We start from the raw sequence: 17,772 nt of genomic DNA, 5'->3' as shown, positions 1-17,772 counted from the left end.
CCTCAAATTCTTCTCCAAGAAAATATGCAGCCACCACAAAAAAAGTTGAGGAAGGATTCACGATCTTGGCACAGAAAAAAAATCCCAGAGCATTTTCTTTCTTCACTCAAGGAGATTCACTTAAGAAAACTCGGTCTTATTTGCAAGAAGAAAAGTGACAAGCAAATCTTGAAAATGCAGAGTAGAAAGCAAACGTTGTTTTTACGAACGAAGATGATGATGGAAAAACGTGAAATCTTTTCTTTTCTCTCGATTGAAAAATGTTGTTGTATATATCGATGAAAAGTAAAGTTTGCCTTTTATATTATTATATAGTGAACTTGACCTATACTTGCTGGAACTTATCTTTTGAAATTTGAAAGACTACTTTTACTTTAAAGACTACTTTTACATTTTTTATTAATATTATATTAAATGTAATTAAAATGTAAAACCCACGTGAACTAATCTTAATGCTTTTTATTTTATTAATTCTTATATTTAAGTTTCCCATTATATTTTTTTAATTGTTTTAAATCTTAATCATAACAAACAAAACTAATCATTATTATTTATTATGAAATGCAATGATATGCATTGGAGCTTAGGTAGACACTATATGATATAATATAGTGTGTAACAAGAATTCTAAAAATACTTAACCACTTGTATCTTCAAACTCCATCTTCAATTTGAGACTTCTTGTAAACCCTTTGTCATCATCAAAATATGTATTCCGTTATGCTTAGGAGGTCTTCAATCTCCCCCTTTTTGATGATGGCAACTTAAACTCAAATTGAGACAAGTACAACATGTACAACAATGGACTATTCAACTTTAAAGGCATGTAGTGCATGAAATAAGCTTTCTATCCACATATAGAACATTTAAATTGAACATGTACAACATAAGATGTGTCAAAAACAGTCTATGCATGTCATATTAAACACTAAACAACAGCTAGACATCATGTGCAAAATGATTTATCAAATAAAGCAGTCTATTGCACATGATGCATACATGCTCACTAAGTTTTCTTAGGAACATATATCATGTTCTTAACCTTGGGGCTAAAGAACATGCTAGATGTGTTAGGTTAGGTCCATAATGTTGAGGCAATGTTGCCTATATTTATAGTCTTCTTAAGAACCCACTTAAGATTAGTTTCTTTTAGGTCATATTTCTTAATATTGCATTGATATACAAGATGACCACTCATGCAACAATATGTACATTTCTTAAATGGTAGCTTAGACATGAACCTAGGAGGATATTGGTTTGTCTTTCTTGGTTGAGCAAAGGGAGATTTTTGAAAATCAAGTCCATATTTAGTAGATTCAGTCCTTTGTCTACCAAGGAGGACATTCAAGTTGTCTCTCCCACTAGTCATTCTATCAACCATTACCTTCAACCTATCCACTTCATTAAATAATTCAACACATTTAGTACATGAAATAGTGGAAGGGGGGTTCACATCATCACATGATCCAACAAGACAATTCATGAAAAGATTTTCATTTTTAAGATTCTCATTGTCTTTCATTAGATCATTTACAATGGTGGTCAAACTATCAACTTTGTCTTGCAAGCAATTTTTCTCACTTTTAATTTTCTTAATCTTAGAGGTTAATTTTTCATTTTCAACTTGCAAACACTTATAAGCATACAACAAATCATCATATGATGGACCAACTATAGAAGAGGTATCACGAGGAGCTAGAACTACACATTGAATAGTATCACATACCGAATCAGAATCCCACATAGAACTAGAAGAGTGGCTAGAATATACCTCAATTTGATCTTTTTCAATTTGAGTCATGAAGCAAAGGTTAGCTTGTTCACTTGATGAGGAGCTTGTGGTACTTGAAGTGTCATCCGAAAATGCCATGTAAACTCTCTTCTTTTTGCTCTTACTTTTCTTGAACTTGTCGTTGTCATATTTATTCTTTTTGTTTGGGCAGTCCTTTTGGAAGTGACCTTCCTCTCCACACTCAAAACAACCATTGTTTGAGTTGTTTTCCTTGGGTTGCTGGCTCTTCTTCTCCTTTTGTTGAACTTCTTGTTGAAGAACTTGGTGAACGACTTGTTAAACTTTTTCACGAACATTGTCATTTCATCGTCTTCACCGGTGCTTGATTCACTTGATGAAGTATCAGTATTTTTCTTATTTTCCTTGCTTTCCTTTGAATGAGATGATGATACCTTGAGAGCTAATCCTTTTTGTTTCTTCTTGTTAAGCTCACGGTTAGCCCTTCTGTTTAACTCCAACTCGTATTCCTGAAGCTTTTCAAATAAAGTAGCAATGGACATTGTAGAGAGATCTTTAGCTTCATAGAATGCCGAAGCCTTTGCATCTCATTCCTTAGTAAGACATCTCAGATTTTTTTAACTAACAGTTCATCATTATGAAAAATATTTAAAGCATTCATTGATGTAACTATATGCATGAAATATTTTTGCATGTCAAATATAGATTCACCCCCATGCATCCCAAAGAGCTCAAACTCTCTAGATAATGCATTTGCTTTAGAACGCTTTACTTCACTAGTACCTTCATGGGTTATTTCTAAAATGAGCCGCATCTCACGTGCGGTCTTACATGAAGATACTCGGTAGTATTCGTCCTTACCAAGTGCATTAACTATTAAGTTCTTTGTTTTTGAGTTGTATTGGGCTCTCTCCAACTCTTCTCTAGTGAACTCTGTGTATTTTTTAAGCACACTTTTACCATTGTCATCTAGTCTAGTTGGAGGCTGATATCCTTCCTCTACACTATACAAAATTTCAAGATATACCGACTAAAGGAAAATATGCATCCTTGTTTTCCAATAAGGATAATCAATCCCATTGAAAAACGAAGGGTGATAGGTGGAACCACCCTCAATAGGAATATTCTGATGGAAAGAAGCCATAGGATCATTAACTCTTTGGCAATAGCCAATCACTCAGAGCACGAAGCTCTGATACCACTTGTTGGCCAAATGGCTTCTTTACAGGAGGATGCGGGAGAACACCTAAAGGAGGGTGAATAGGTGTTTCCAAACTTTTCAAAAAAAAATTCTTAGTAGATCCTTAAATCTGTAAAGTCTAGACAAAGTTGAACTATTAAGCTCAATCACCACACCAATTCAACAAGATTGACAATTATCAATTTATTTTGTAAGTTCAGTTCAGATAACAGTCACACAGCTATAACAATTTTACTAATTTTACCTTATATCCCTATATGCCCAAAATGATTTCTATATGATGTATATCAATAGAAAATGTACCTGGCCTTTTATTTTACAGAGCTAACGCAGCAACAAGCTTTCTTACTTAAAATGGAAAATGTTTAATTTTCAAATACCAGAAAACAGTTTAAGTGCTACAACAATTATATCAGAACCAATAAGGTGTTACAGCACTCTAAAAATATAAAAAAAAATTGCTACAGCAAAAACAATAACAAACCAAAAGTGGTGTTACTTTTTGTCTCAAAAATAGAATATTCAGAAATTAAATCAGAGAGACACAAGAGACACACGATATATCCTGGTTCATACCCACTAAGCCTAAGTAGGGTGCTACTTCCAGACTGAAGTCGTTGCAGATATTTTATTTATCACAAGTGTACCTATTTTATAAACACGCATTACACAAGCAATCAAACAAGATATTAAAAATCTTCCTAGTGCTCACACTGCTCCAAGCTCTTAGAATACTCTCAATCTGAACCTACGGAGTTCATCGACTCCTCTCACACAAGACCTCCACTCTCCCTAGTGGATTCTTGAGGCTCCAGGCCTTGAGACGCACTCTCAAGCCAAGCACAAATTTCCAACCCACACGGTTGCACCCACACACCTAGGACAGATTTACAGCACACAACTACTCCACTTTAACAACCAATACAGAATTTTTCAGAACTGTAATAAGTGAAATAACCCAAAAATACAGTGTCTTATCACACCAAATATATCACAGTAATATCAAATTAAACTCCACAAATTTATGTCATATGCAGAAAATTAAACCAATGACATATTTATTAAAATCTCTAAGATTAATGCACCAAGGAGCTTGGATATTACACAATTATTTTTCTAATCAATGAGCACCAAGAAATCTGATTTAAACAGAAAATATCACAATTATAACCAGAAAAATCAGATTTGAAATTTATCTCAAAATTTCACATAAAATTCAGAATTAATTCTAGATTAATCTTCTAACACAGAATCACAAGAAAATCTGAATTGAACACAATTTGTCTCAATGAAACCAGAAATTCAGATTTAACATGCTTAACAAAAATTCTTCAAGATTTTAGAATATAGGGTTCAAATAGAAATATTAACCAAGAATATGAGTAGATTAGAGTTTACCACAATGAAGCCCTAAATTCTTTATCAAAGATCCTCAAATTCTTCTTCAGGAAAATATGCAATCACCACAAAAAAAGTTGAGGAAGGATTCACGATCTTGGCACAAGAAAAAAAAATCCCAGAGCATTTTCTTTCTTCACTCAAGGAGATTCACTTAAGAAAACTCGGTCTTATTTGCAAGAAGAAAAGTGACAAGCAAATCTTGAAAATGCAAAGTAGAAAGCAAACGTTGTTTTTATGAACGAAGATGACGATGGAAAAATGTGAAATCTTTTCTTTTCTCTCGATTGAAAAGTACTGTTTGTATATATGGATGAAAAGTAAAGTTTGTCTTTTATATTATTATATAGTTAAGGATCCCACGTGAAGCTTTGGAGAAAAATATACAAATTGATGCCTTTTAAAATATTAAAACCAACCCACGTGAACTTGACCTATACTTGCTGGAACTTATATTTTGAAATTTGAAAGACTACTTTTACTTTAAAGACTACTTTTACTTTTTTTACTAATATTATATTTTATGTAATTAAAATGTAAAACCCACGTGAACTAATCTTAATGCTTTTTATTTTCTTAATTCTTATATTTAATTTTCCCATTATTTTTTTAATTGTTTTAAATCTTAATCATAACAAACAAAACTAATCATTATTATTTACTATGAAATTAAATGCATGAAATGCAATGATATGCATTGGAGCTTAGGTAGACACTATATATGATATAATATAGTGTGTAACAAGAATTCTAAAAATACTTAACCACTTGTATCTTCAAACTCCATCTTCAATTTGAGACTTCTTGTAAATCCTTTGTCATCATCAAAATATGTATTCCATTATGCTTAGGAGGTCTTCACTTTGAATAGGAGATATTTTTGCTTAATATTAACAATACAGTGCTTTTGCCGCTGTTTGAGAGAGAAAGAAAGGATAAAATCCAATTGTGAGAGAAATAATGAGAGAGTGTATATAATATTCTCGGGTTTAAGAAAAAATCTGAGTGTTGTATTGTTGGTTTGATTTTTTAAAAAGTATAGAATTCAAGTATCGTTCATAAGGAACGGGAAATTTAATTTTTTTCGGTTATTCTTTTTCAATTTTCTTGAAGGTGAATTTGATGGCTTTTTCAATGAAAATTATAATTTCTAAAATGCAAACTATACCAAGAATAGTAAGAACATGTTTAAATGAGTAAAAACGAAGATTAAAACTCTAGAATTCTGATTTAAACGATTTTTCCTTAAAAGTTGCATGTCTGCGTTTTAACTGTTGTAGCATCTATCTTGATGGAATCTGACTTTTGTAAAACTTAACTAAACTTTCCCAAATTCAGTTCTAAAATGATTCAACTTAATCCCTTAATCTTCAATCAGTTCATTGATGACTTAAAATCAAATTCTTTCCCAGATTTTTCCTAATCTTGGAATCTTGAATTAATGAAATGCATAAACTCAAATTTTTCAATACAAGTTCATGTAAGAATTGTTAAGTCCATTCCTATGGAACTCAAACCAAGAATTTTTCACTAATTAAACATCAAGAACATGCATAGCAGTTTGAATCGATTAATGGTACTTGTCATCTTCATCAGAATTCTAGAAAAAGGAATTAGCAATGCATGTTGAAGATTAAAGCAAGAATGAATTTTTACATAAAAGTAAACAAGCTCTTCATTCACAAAAATCAGAAATAGTACGAGTTAAAGGTAACAGACCAATATGTTCTTCAAATTCAAATTACTACAACTATGAAAAGCTAAAGCACGAAGTTACTGATCCAGAAGTATGCATGCAGAATTCCTTTCCTCTTGAATCCCTTCAAGAATGAGGTCCTTCATGTATGTATCTCCAAGAAACTTTTAAAGACTACTAAAGCGCCCAAAATATGAAAAACTGAATACAACGAAATTCTGAGTTCTCTTCTATTACAAAACAAAGACTCTGATTTTTAAAACTAAAGCTTCAAGCTGATGTTGTCCTTTAGATCAAACAAGCATCCAATGGTCCTCAAATTGCCATTTCATCTTCTTCTTTTTTCTTTTATCAGCCATGTGTCTTTTTCTGCAGTATAATGTGAAAAATAATTAGTGAAAAGTTAAAATTCGTGTTTTACTTCTTTTTACCAACTTGGGCTTACTCCTTTAAGTTTGGCCCGCTTTTACCTGCATTTTAACCAAATTCAGCCCAGAAAATATAGGAGAATTATCACTAGATTAAGTAGAAATTAAGACTAACATGTATGTGATCTACTTTGAAATTTCTTATGATGAATTTGATATCTCTGGCGGACGTAGCCCGATTTTAGGTGAATCATGTTAAATCTTGTATTTTCAATTACTATAGTTTTGTAATAACATCACTATTGGAGTTCGCATAATATTTCAAATATTCCAAAAATTTCCAACAATTGGTGGTGCTGGCAATAACTGGTAGCCATGGCCAATGGTGACAGCAACAATGATAGTGGTAGTGGCCAGTGGTGGTTGGTGTTTGGTGGTAATGGCTAATAGCACATGATGAATGATGGTTGTGGAAACTATGGGTGGTAGAGGTGGCGGATGGCCGTCGACAACAATACCTACTTGACAGTGCCTAGCAAAGTTCGTAAGAGAAGAGCATAGGGATATACATTTGGAATGAGAGAATGTGATATTTACTATAATATTCTATCCTTTCCTAACCCGAGTTCTCTCTTAGTATAACTTATTTTGCTAAGATAGAATAAATTAATAAGTCAATATAGTAAGCTTATTATATCAGTTGGCTCATCAAACAATTGATAAGAGTAGAATATAATAGCCTATCCTATTGGGTCCTCTTTATCTTGACGATCAAATGAGCCCTTGATGACCATAATGTTAATACTTCTTTTAACCTTTGTTCCAAGGCAAAACCTGAAATGTATATGCACTTAGATCACCATTATTATTCTTATAATCCAGCAGATCCAATAAATGCTAATGCATAGTGGGAAGTCCATCTTCTCCGAATGCTTAGGAAGGAAAAATGTAGTGCAGATTTATTGATTAAACTTGGAGCTAAGAGTGCTGGCCACTTTACAATCTGAGACTCTCCTCCTTATGTTCTATCCATGCTGATGATGGCAGATTCTATAAGAATCATGTTTCGTGGAAACTGGTTTCTTAGTTGGTTTTTTTTTTTTTTTAATTTTTTCCCATTCTTTCAACAAAAAAATCACCCTCATTGGCAATCCTACCGGGTGTTCACGATATCAAAAGCAGAGAGCACTTCCTTATTATGGTGTGCAAGTTATAATATTTGTTTCATTAGCAATCATTTACGTCATGCAAAACACCACTGGAATCACGGTTGAAAATCTCCGTGCATGGTACACATAGTTTATAAAGAAAATCCTCAATAAAAGTTAAATGTTAGTCTGAAGTCCCCTTATATATGTAAGTACGTCTTTCATAAATGTGTCAAGTCATCTGAATGTACTCTGTAGTCGTCCCCACCCCACCAAATTTTCTTTTAGTTAGGTCCCTCATCAAAGCCATGCATATTCATTTCTGAAGTTATTATTCAAATAAATCTACAGATTTAGTGTGGGATTTAATTTGGCTCAAGCATTAGTAAGTTGTTGGAAGCTCGGAATAGATGGTGATGGACCTGATGGTTGTGGATAGTAGAGGCAGGGGTTGAAGATCAGCTTGAGATTTTCTATGAGTTTTGGTCGAGGAAACCTTTATTGATATTGAGCTTTGCATTAGTCATTTAACATGACACAACAAACTTTCTTACACACATAATATTTTGTGGGACCCACACTTTTTGAAGAAAAAAGAAATTACGACACGCAAAACGAATCTCTATATTACACAATCATTTTTCCTACAACGTAACTCTTATAAAACTCATTGATATTATGGGATTTCTAGCTTGAGAATTTTTATTTTTTATTTTTTTGTGTTTTAGCTCTTCTTAACTCCCTCTCGCTGTATTTTTTACTCGTATGAAATGGAGAGGATAATAATGTCATTTCAATATGCAGACTTAGATAATTTACATTCAAATCATTATGAGTCATATGGTAGTGAGAATCAAGGTAAGTCACACTCACAGAGTGACGATATACCAACCAAATAAAATATAAGAAAGCTGATGTCATTTATAAAATAAAGGAGGACAAGGATGTAATAAAACAAACTAGGAGACATCAGGTGCAATTTTTCTTAATAATTATGGAATAAATCCTGGCCTGTGTAGTGGTCACTCACACAACATAGGCACCCATTTCAAGATTGGGATAGATTCCTGATCGGCCAATCCACATTGGTACGCATTATCAATTATAAACTTTCTTCGTATGCAGATAAAATAATACTTTGCTCTCAACGAAAAATAAGCACTTGTCAAGGACATATATCCAAGTATGAGGAGACACACAAGTAATTGCCATAATATTTCATATTAATCCAAGGCTTGGCCTCTCACAAGTTATTAAAGATATGTGATTCACTACTCAAATTCAAATAATAGGTGAGTTACAAGAAAATTAATTCACCAAAATCAATGGAGAGTGGAAAAAATTAGGAGTGTCTTGGGGTTATGCTTTAGAAACAAAAAAATATAAAATTCTTTGTGTAAATTCTTACATTTTTAAAAGAAAAAAAAAATTGAGGGCTTTGCTAACCCACCTCAGCTATTAATTAATTTATATTATATATATATATATATATATATATATATATATATATATATATATATATTTATATATGAGGTAGGATCCTTTGACACCAGTGTCAAATTTTAAATTTGACACCTCATCTGAGAGCCGTTAGATCAAAAAAGATCGACGACTCTGATTTGTAAGCATGTAACACCGTTGATCTTTTTTTATCTAACGGCTCTCAGATGAGTGTCAAATTTAGGGTTTAGGGTTTAGTGTGAAATTTGACACTGGTGTCAAAGGATCCTATATATATATATATATATATATATATATGAAGTATGATCATTTGATACCAGTGTCAAATTTGAAATTTGACACCTCATTGAGAGTCATTAGATCAAAAAAGATCAATGGTGTCACATGCTTACAAATCAGAGTCGTTGATCTTTTTTTATCTAATGGCTCTTAGATAAGGTGTCAAATTTTAAATTTGACACTGATGTTAAAGTATCCTACCTCTATATATATGTGTGTGTGTGTGGGGGGGGGGGGGTGGGGGGAGGATCAATTTAAAAAAAATTATAAATTTTTGCAAATTCTGGAAGTAAGTAGTGTAGTTTGTGAGAGTTTGTAAACATAACTCTCCTATAATGAGAAAAATATTTCTCAAGCTGCTTGATATATATTTATCTCTAGTTACTTCAAAATTACGTCGCTTTGTTTATTTATTTTCTTATATTAATTTATTCACGTTTGAATGGTTATGACTCTCTTTTTCTCTCTCTTCTTTTATCAATATTAATCCATCTTTGTACGATTATGATTTAGTAGCCGGAGATAAAATTATCTCAAATAACTTGAGAAACGATAAACCCTATATATATCCTCTATTTACATTAAGTATATGTATATCCAATCAATATTAAATACACTTAAAAAAATTAAGTTTAAATCCGCTTAATAATTAAAGGAAATTTATATAAATGAGAAATTAATTAAACTCAAAATATTTTCCTAAATTTAGACTCCTTAGAGATTTATGCATTGAATAGAGCACATCATGTCATCATCTCACCTTTACATTAATATAGATACATATAAATAAATAAATAAAGAAAACAAAAACAATTCTCATAGAAGAAGTGTTTTCTCATATTATGATTCTTCAATTTATGTATAATTTTTTTTTCTTTTTTAATAAGTATGAAATCCATTATTAGTTGAGTTATATGAGAATTCAATATGAAAAATCAAAGCCCATAAAAAAAATAAGATGATACGAGTTATATTATATGTATAAGATAGCAATTAACAACAAAATAAGGGTGACAACGATAAGCTTCAACAATTGGTCAAATTATAATTATATAAAGTGGGAGAATGATTTCTACTTTTATTTTAGATAATTTTAGTGCACGATTTTATCTAAATCGTATTAGCAACTCTTAGTTATAATGAAAAAAGTAAATTTTTTTTTTCCGTCACAATAGCTGATAATATCTAAGAGAAAAGACAAAAAAAAAAAACAGTTTTATTAGTATTATTAAATCTTACAACTAAAATTTAGTTAAAATTGTATGCTAGAAAAAATTAACCTTTATATGAACTCAATAAAAGAAAAAAAAAAAATTAGCAATTGAGTCACACAAATGATGGGACCAGTTGACTTTAAATAAGCACCGGACACCCACCGTTTTTACCCCTTTGTGTCTTTAGATTCTTACTCTCTCTCTCTTTCTCTCTCTCTCTCTCTCTCTCGCTCTCTCTTTCTCTCTGTACTCTTCTGTTTCCGATCCGAGTCATGGCGATTCGCAACTCGCTCTCCGGACAATTCCTCCGTCGGAGCTCAGTCGCCGGAGCTAGGTTCATGTCCTCGTGGTTCCGGAGCATTGAGCCAGCTCCAAAGGACCCGATCCTCGGAGTCACCGAAGCTTTCATCGCAGATCAGAGTCCGAACAAAGTCAATGTCGGAGTCGTGAGTTCTACCTCGCTCTTCTCTCTCCCTTTTCCGTCAACTTTATTGTCGTTTTCTCGGAAAGTGAAGCAACCATAAAAACGGTTGAGATACAGAGTGAAATGATCCAATCACCTTAACAGAACTGTTCTGTTGGTCATAGCGAATAGCAGTTTACTATTTTTTCTTCAGTTCAGAATTCTAATTCGCCAATTTTCTTAGCAACAGAAAAGAAATTATTAAATAATTTTTTTGTGAAATTTATTTATTTATTTTGAGTGGACCATTGAGTAACATTTTTATTTTTATTTTTTATTTATTTATTAAGGGTGCGTATCGTGATGACAACGGAAAGCCTGTGGTTTTGGAATGTGTTAGAGAAGCAGAGAGGAGGATTGCAGGAAGCCAATTCATGTAAGTGAAAAAATATATTTATATTCTTTTATATATATATATATATATATATATATATATATATATATATATATATATATATATATGCTTGCATGTGCTAATATGCGGTGGTAATGTAAAGTTCACCCACTAGCTGATTTTGTTTTTTGGGTAACGACGTATGAACTGCATAACGCACTTTTTGAAATATGATGCTACTTGTTCTTTGATGTGTCATTTGAGAACTACTAGGTGTCTTGACTTAGTGTAGGGACTAGGAAATCCTGCTTTATTGTTTTTCTGGTTTGGAAGCTGAAATTTCACTTTTGGAAAACTCATTCCTGAATTTTTTTTTCACCTTCATTTTCAAGGTTGTGCCAAATTGAGTATAATGAACATTCTTGCTGTAGGTTTGGATTTTCGAGTTTAATATAGGTAACTTTAGAATTATCTTGTAGATATAATTGGTTTTGCAGAATGTGGGACTGGTTAAAAAATTTCAAATTTATGATGTCTAAAATTTGGAACGGTAAAGTTCTAATGCCACAGAGTATGATTCTTTTAAAGGATCCTTTCACGATATATAGATTTGATAATAAAAAAAGTCATTGGGGCCTGTGTCCTGTATTTGTATCTTTAAACAATCTGAACTTTGCCTTTCTATTAGAATGAATGCCTCTTCAGATGTCAAACTATTTCTGAAAGTAATAACTAAGTGGGGCACACAGTGAAGTCTGAAGATGTTGTCAAAGTGGCAGTTGAGGAGCATGGTGATATTTTCTGTTTATTAAGGAGAAAATTTAAAAAAACTAAATAAAAATGAATGTGATGTATTTCTGTCCAACTTTCAACTTATGCTACCCTGCCATGAAATCCAAATTTTGTCGAGTTAGCTTTTATTTCCTCTTTTTTAAAAATAGTTTTAAGGATGAAGTAAATTAATAAACTTGAATTCTCAAGGTTCATAGAACCAAATATTACATCAGATTCAGACCTGCCTTCAGGGACAAGCTTCTAAGAAAACCAGCTAGTAATATTCTCCAGAAACAGTGATTTTTTTTCAAATATTTTTATTATACTACCCTGCAATAAAACAAAGGTCTTATCTGTCCATTTAATTCCAGCTTCAGGTATCAGACTGTTATACTTTTTTTTTTTATACATTCAGACTGTTATACTAATTAATTAAGTTTATGCCATTACTTTGCACTGATGCAAATGTTTGGTCAGGGAGTATCTTCCTATGGGTGGAAGCATAAAGATGGTAGAAGAATCACTGAAGCTGGCATATGGAGAGAACTCTGAGTTCATCAAGGATAAAAGAATAGCTGCTGTGCAGGCTTTATCTGGGACTGGTGCATGTCGACTTTTTGCTGCATTTCAACAGCGTTTTCATCCTGACACCCAAATCTATATACCAGTGCCTACCTGGGCAAAGTGGGTATTTTAATACTAATTTTCCTTTTTATTTCATATAATATGCAAGAAGTATATTTCATATGTATGCAAGAACTAAAAACCTTTTAAATCAATAAATAAATTCTCTGCATTTAAAAAGAAAAAAGAAAAAAAATCAATAAATAAATTTCCTATAAATGCATTTTTATGTTTTTTAGCAATAGAGGAATTTTTAGTACTTGACGTTATGACTTATGGGCCTTCATATTTTGATATTTAGTTATTGTCATGAACCTAGTATTTCTTAAGCTATTAGTTGAAAGTACATGAATGATTTTATATCTAACATCCTACAGCGTGGACAACACATAGGTCCACCCCACCTCATGCTAAAATGAAACTTATATTTAGAAGAATTGGGCCAACAAAGATTGAACTCTAGATCACATGATCATAATGTCTCTGATAACATGTCATGAACCAAGTATCCCAAAAGCTTATGTTGTTTGGTGAAAACACAGAGTGGTTTTATATCTAACAGTTATAAATTTTCTGTTTGTCCCATATCTTGCCTAGAATTTATTTCTAATGTGAGAAATTACAGCCACCATAACATTTGGAGAGATGCCGGAGTGCCTATGAAGACATTCCGTTACTATCACCCTGAGTCTAGAGGATTGGATTTTTCAGGATTGATGGATGACATAAAGGTATATTGCTCTCATCCTTACACTTTTGTGACTGGCTTTATTTGTCAATTTTTATACATGAAGCTGTGCTAGTACTTTGTACTTTTTTTTACCTCTTAAAATGGTTACTTCATATGCAGAATGCTCCAGATGGTTCCTTCTTTCTGCTTCATGCTTGTGCTCACAATCCTACTGGAGTAGATCCTTCTGAAGAACAGTGGAGAGAGATCTCTTCCCTGATCAAGGTATACAATTTTACGGGAAAGATGTATAAAACCATTGGATTTTGTTATTCTTGTTTTGGTTCTTGATTCTTCTTCTTGTTCATTATTATGATTGTTTCCAGGTTAAAGGTCATTTCCCGTTGTTTGACATGGCATATCAAGGTTTTGCTAGTGGCAATCCAGAGAGAGATGCAAAAGCCATCAGGATTTTTCTTGAGGATGGTCATTTAATAGGACTTGCTCAGTCATATGCAAAAAATATGGGACTGTATGGCCAGCGAGTAGGATGCCTTAGGTAATTATGTATTTATCTTTTGAATACAGATATCTCTTTATAATCTAGCTCTGGTAAGTGTAATATTACAGTATAACTCGAACACAGAATGTTATGAATAGAATCTTCAGTAGCATTTCTTGTGGTTGGGATGTCCCATATGTTGAACCTTGATGGTTCTCGTAATACATTGATGTAGACAACCTGCATGTCACCTAAACTTCGGTACTGATTGTATCATGTTAAAATAAAATTATATGCTATTCTGTACTTCAATATAAGGTCCCCCAGTGAAATTGATTTTGATACCTCAGTTCTTACAAATTTCAGCTTTCATCTCGGCCTTCTGCTTGAAGGTAAGGTCTATGTATTGAGGGCATAATAGAGGCAGGAGCTTTGAAATCCAACATTGTAACAGTGATTATTATGATTATCTGTATCTGTAATTGGCTTCAATTTATCTCTTGATGAAGTAAAGGAATTACCGAGAGACTTGTTAGAATATTAACATTTACGTTAGAATGATAGCATTTTAGAATATATAGTCATTTTATTGATTCAACTAGAATTCTCATTTACTGAGTAAGACACTAGAGATTAGTTTTTGTCAGCTGAGTTACTCTCTGATTGTAAAACAATCAATAAATACCAGAACAATATGTGTAGCCTAACACAAATTTCTCTCAATAATTTTTTTTTTTTTTTTTCCAACAAGACTAAAATAACAGCAATTAATTAAAATACATGGAGAACCGAAAGTATTTACTTTGAATGCCTAGTGGAACGAATCTTGGACATTCATTCCAGCAATCTGTGTGTAAACATAGGAAATTCCGAGATTTGAAACCTTGAAGGCTTGAACTGCTTTATAGAACTTCTGGCTTGGCTGTGAAATGTGAATTATATTCTGCAAAGAAAAACACTCATAATTTCAAGTTCCTTGCAGCATGCTTTGTGAAGATGAGAAACAAGCTGTGGCTGTAAAAAGTCAGTTGCAGCTGATTGCCAGACCCATGTACAGTAACCCACCTCTTCATGGAGCACTTATAGTTTCAACAGTCCTTGGTGATCCAGAGTTGAAAAATTTATGGCTTAAAGAAGTTAAGGTAAAGTGACACTATTTCTTAACTCCACCTCTCTCCCAGCCTTTTCTTTTTTCCCACTAGAAATTAATGGTAAAAACACCTATATAATGGTAGTATGTTACTTTTCTGTGATGGAGAAGTAGAATATATCATGTTTCTTTTTTGGAGTAGTGGTGACTGAGCATAACCTTCATGCGGCAGTGGTGCCTTGATAGCAAGAAAAGATACAAAATATGCAATTTCTGCATGCTGGCAGTTGTCCTCAACAGTTCCTTGTCTTTGAGAATTTTTTCCTTCTGCTGTCACACCCTTAAAAACAGGCTTCATGTTAGTTTGAAATTTAAAAAAATTTGTAAAATATTTTACTTTTGAAGATTACTTTGGTTTTTGTTCCCACTTTTTTGGGGGGGTGGTTGCCAACTTGCCATATTGGGCAACATCATAAGCTGACTGATGCTATGCACAAATCAACATTTTTTTTATCCCCACTGACATGGCTAGATGCTACACCATGAGCAAAATTTATAATTCTAGGCACACTGTTTTGTAGTCAGATTTATTTCTATATTCTGAATGTGAATGCTGTGGCATATCGTGTAATTACTCAAACATAATTAGTAGAATAGCAACATAAAGTATTGTCTTGTTACAAGTCTTTTCAGATTATGTTCTCTCTGTTAAATATGCTATTTGTTTCTGTCTTGTTACTAAGTTTTTGTTAATAATCGTGTTATTTTATGTTAATATATTTCAAATTGTAACTTAAAAAGACAAAATTATTAAATTTTAATAAACCATCAATACAAATTTACTAACAATCATAAAGTTGTGGTAATAGATTGAAGATGAGCTTACATAGATAATATCTTCACAGGTTATGGCAGATCGCATCATTGGAATGCGGGCCACACTACGAGAGAACTTAGAGAAACGGGGGTCTCCTTTGCCATGGCAGCACATAACCAATCAGGTTCAGTTGAATTTGCTGAACGCACAACTGTTTCAATCACTTTGTCTTCTTTTCTTTGTTTAATTTAGTTGCTTAAGGGGGTTTTTTTTTTTTTCCTCCTTTTAGTTTTTGTTACATCGAATTGCAAGCATCTTAGGCCAGTACCAATAGCTACAAGCTGGTTGGCTAGTTGCATGAGTTTTCTAACTAGTCTTTGTTACTTTGTGCAGATTGGCATGTTCTGCTACAGTGGGATGACACCTGAACAAGTTGATCGTTTGACAAACGAGTTTCATATATACATGACTCGTAACGGTCGTATAAGGTAATGCATCCAATCTTTGGTTTCTTTCTACTTTCATTTTCCCTACACTGTGTGTTCCTAAGTTTACTTAACATGTGTGTGATTATTACAGTATGGCTGGTCTTAATACGGGCAACGTTGGATATGTGGCTGATGCTATCCACGAGGTTACAAAATCAGCCTAAACTATTCAATCACCAAAGAGACCAAATTTTTGTCCTAGGGACCTACAAATACCTCAGAAGTTGTCTTGCTGAGGGGAGCACAATAATGTTTGAACACTTTTACCGTCATGCACATTTTCACCTTGTTTTAATTGGGGTTAGATAGTTATACTCTTCGGGGGTTTTGGCATTATATCCATTTTTATAGTCCTCTACCTTCATATTTTTAAAAAATAATTTGGAAGAAGATTGAGTGAGAGGGTTTTATTTATGGTGAACAGCTAGTAAGGTTCATTCTTAGTGCACTAAAAGGATTATTCTTGTCAGTGAACCTTTGTGATTGTTGATGCTAGAAGGGATATTGAAAAGCTAGAATGTACGATACCCTCTATAAAGCTCAATTGAGACTGATGAATGTGGCTATAATTTGCTGCGTTTGAATAAGGTTCAATTTGATGCCTATATTTCTGCCTGTGTTGTTAGAATAACAACTTTGTTTAAGCAAATGTTCCAATCAAAACATGCAGAACTTGTTGACATTGCAAATCTACCGAATTTAATTCTGAAAGAGTTTCAATAAAAATTATTCTCCACTCTTTCTTTTTTTCCTGAGGTTTTTGCCACTGTCCCTTCACTTTTTGCATATAGAAAAATTAACTTGGGATAAGTGTTATCGATCATTCTTTAAGTAATTAAAAACTCATATTGGTATTTTCATTTCATATTTTTAAAATAATAAATTGAACACGAACTCAACACTAGTGTGAGATATGTTTGAATGTGTATATAACATGAAGAGGGTTATATTATCAATTTTTTTATTTTTTACAAATTATACTATGTCTTACCGGTAAGCTTATACTCAAAAATGTTTTAATTGTAAGATATAGTGTAGTTTATAAAAGTTTGTAAACAAAAAGTTTTTAAAATATAATGTTTCTCGTATATCATTATACTACTTGGTATTCAGGAGACGTGATTTTTATAGGCACGTAACAACCATTTTTCAACTTAAATTTATATAAAACTTGGAGTTTAATAAAGACCATTAATAATTCTCTTAAGAAGTTCAAATTACTCATATGAAATTTAAATGACTAATTCTACTAAATAAAAATGATACAAGACTTGTAAATCGCACGGTATGATAACTAGTTTATTGTGATGCAATATGAAATGATTTTTATAATTGAGAATTGGTACCACAAGTTGTTCATATTAAGAAATTAAGACTAAATGAGACATTAAAATGATTAAATTCATTATTTAGAAGATAATTTTAATAAAAAAATTTGAATAATTTCCCCTTGGGTATTAATATGTAAATTACCAAAATGAATATTTGCATAATG

The 17,772-nt window shown here is 32.4% G+C and overlaps 1 protein-coding gene across 1 annotated transcript; it reads left to right on the top strand.

The window, feature by feature from the left end:
- The first annotated feature begins 10,700 nt into the window (after positions 1-10,700).
- Positions 10,701-16,902, top strand: LOC133297414 (aspartate aminotransferase, mitochondrial). The gene is made up of 10 exons (XM_061496551.1): positions 10,701-10,961; positions 11,269-11,354; positions 12,564-12,770; positions 13,336-13,441; positions 13,561-13,665; positions 13,767-13,939; positions 14,865-15,024; positions 15,878-15,973; positions 16,183-16,277; positions 16,369-16,902. The coding sequence occupies exons 1-10, from the start codon at positions 10,788-10,790 to the stop codon at positions 16,439-16,441; spliced, it is 1,275 nt and encodes a 424-aa protein (XP_061352535.1). The 5' UTR covers positions 10,701-10,787; the 3' UTR covers positions 16,442-16,902.
- The last annotated feature ends 870 nt before the right edge of the window (positions 16,903-17,772 follow it).

The sequence above is a fragment of the Gastrolobium bilobum genome, unplaced genomic scaffold (assembly GCF_033153095.1).
Source record: "Gastrolobium bilobum isolate Gb01-03AN ecotype WA unplaced genomic scaffold, APGP_CSIRO_Gbil_v1 utg46041, whole genome shotgun sequence".
In the NCBI taxonomy this organism is placed as follows: Eukaryota; Viridiplantae; Streptophyta; class Magnoliopsida; order Fabales; family Fabaceae; genus Gastrolobium; species Gastrolobium bilobum.
Note: the sequence above shows the minus strand (reverse complement) of the source record. Positions and strands in the feature narration are given on the sequence as shown.

Excerpts from the sequence above, each read along its gene's own strand:
- LOC133297414 (XM_061496551.1), top strand. The coding sequence starts at position 10,788 with ATGGCGATTCGCAACTCGCTCTCCGGACAATTCCTCCGTCGGAGCTCA. Across the intron at positions 10,962-11,268 it reads ACAAAGTCAATGTCGGAGTC|GGTGCGTATCGTGATGACAA; the intron begins GTGAGTTCTACC and ends TTATTTATTAAG. Across the intron at positions 15,025-15,877 it reads TATGGCTTAAAGAAGTTAAG|GTTATGGCAGATCGCATCAT; the intron begins GTAAAGTGACAC and ends ATATCTTCACAG.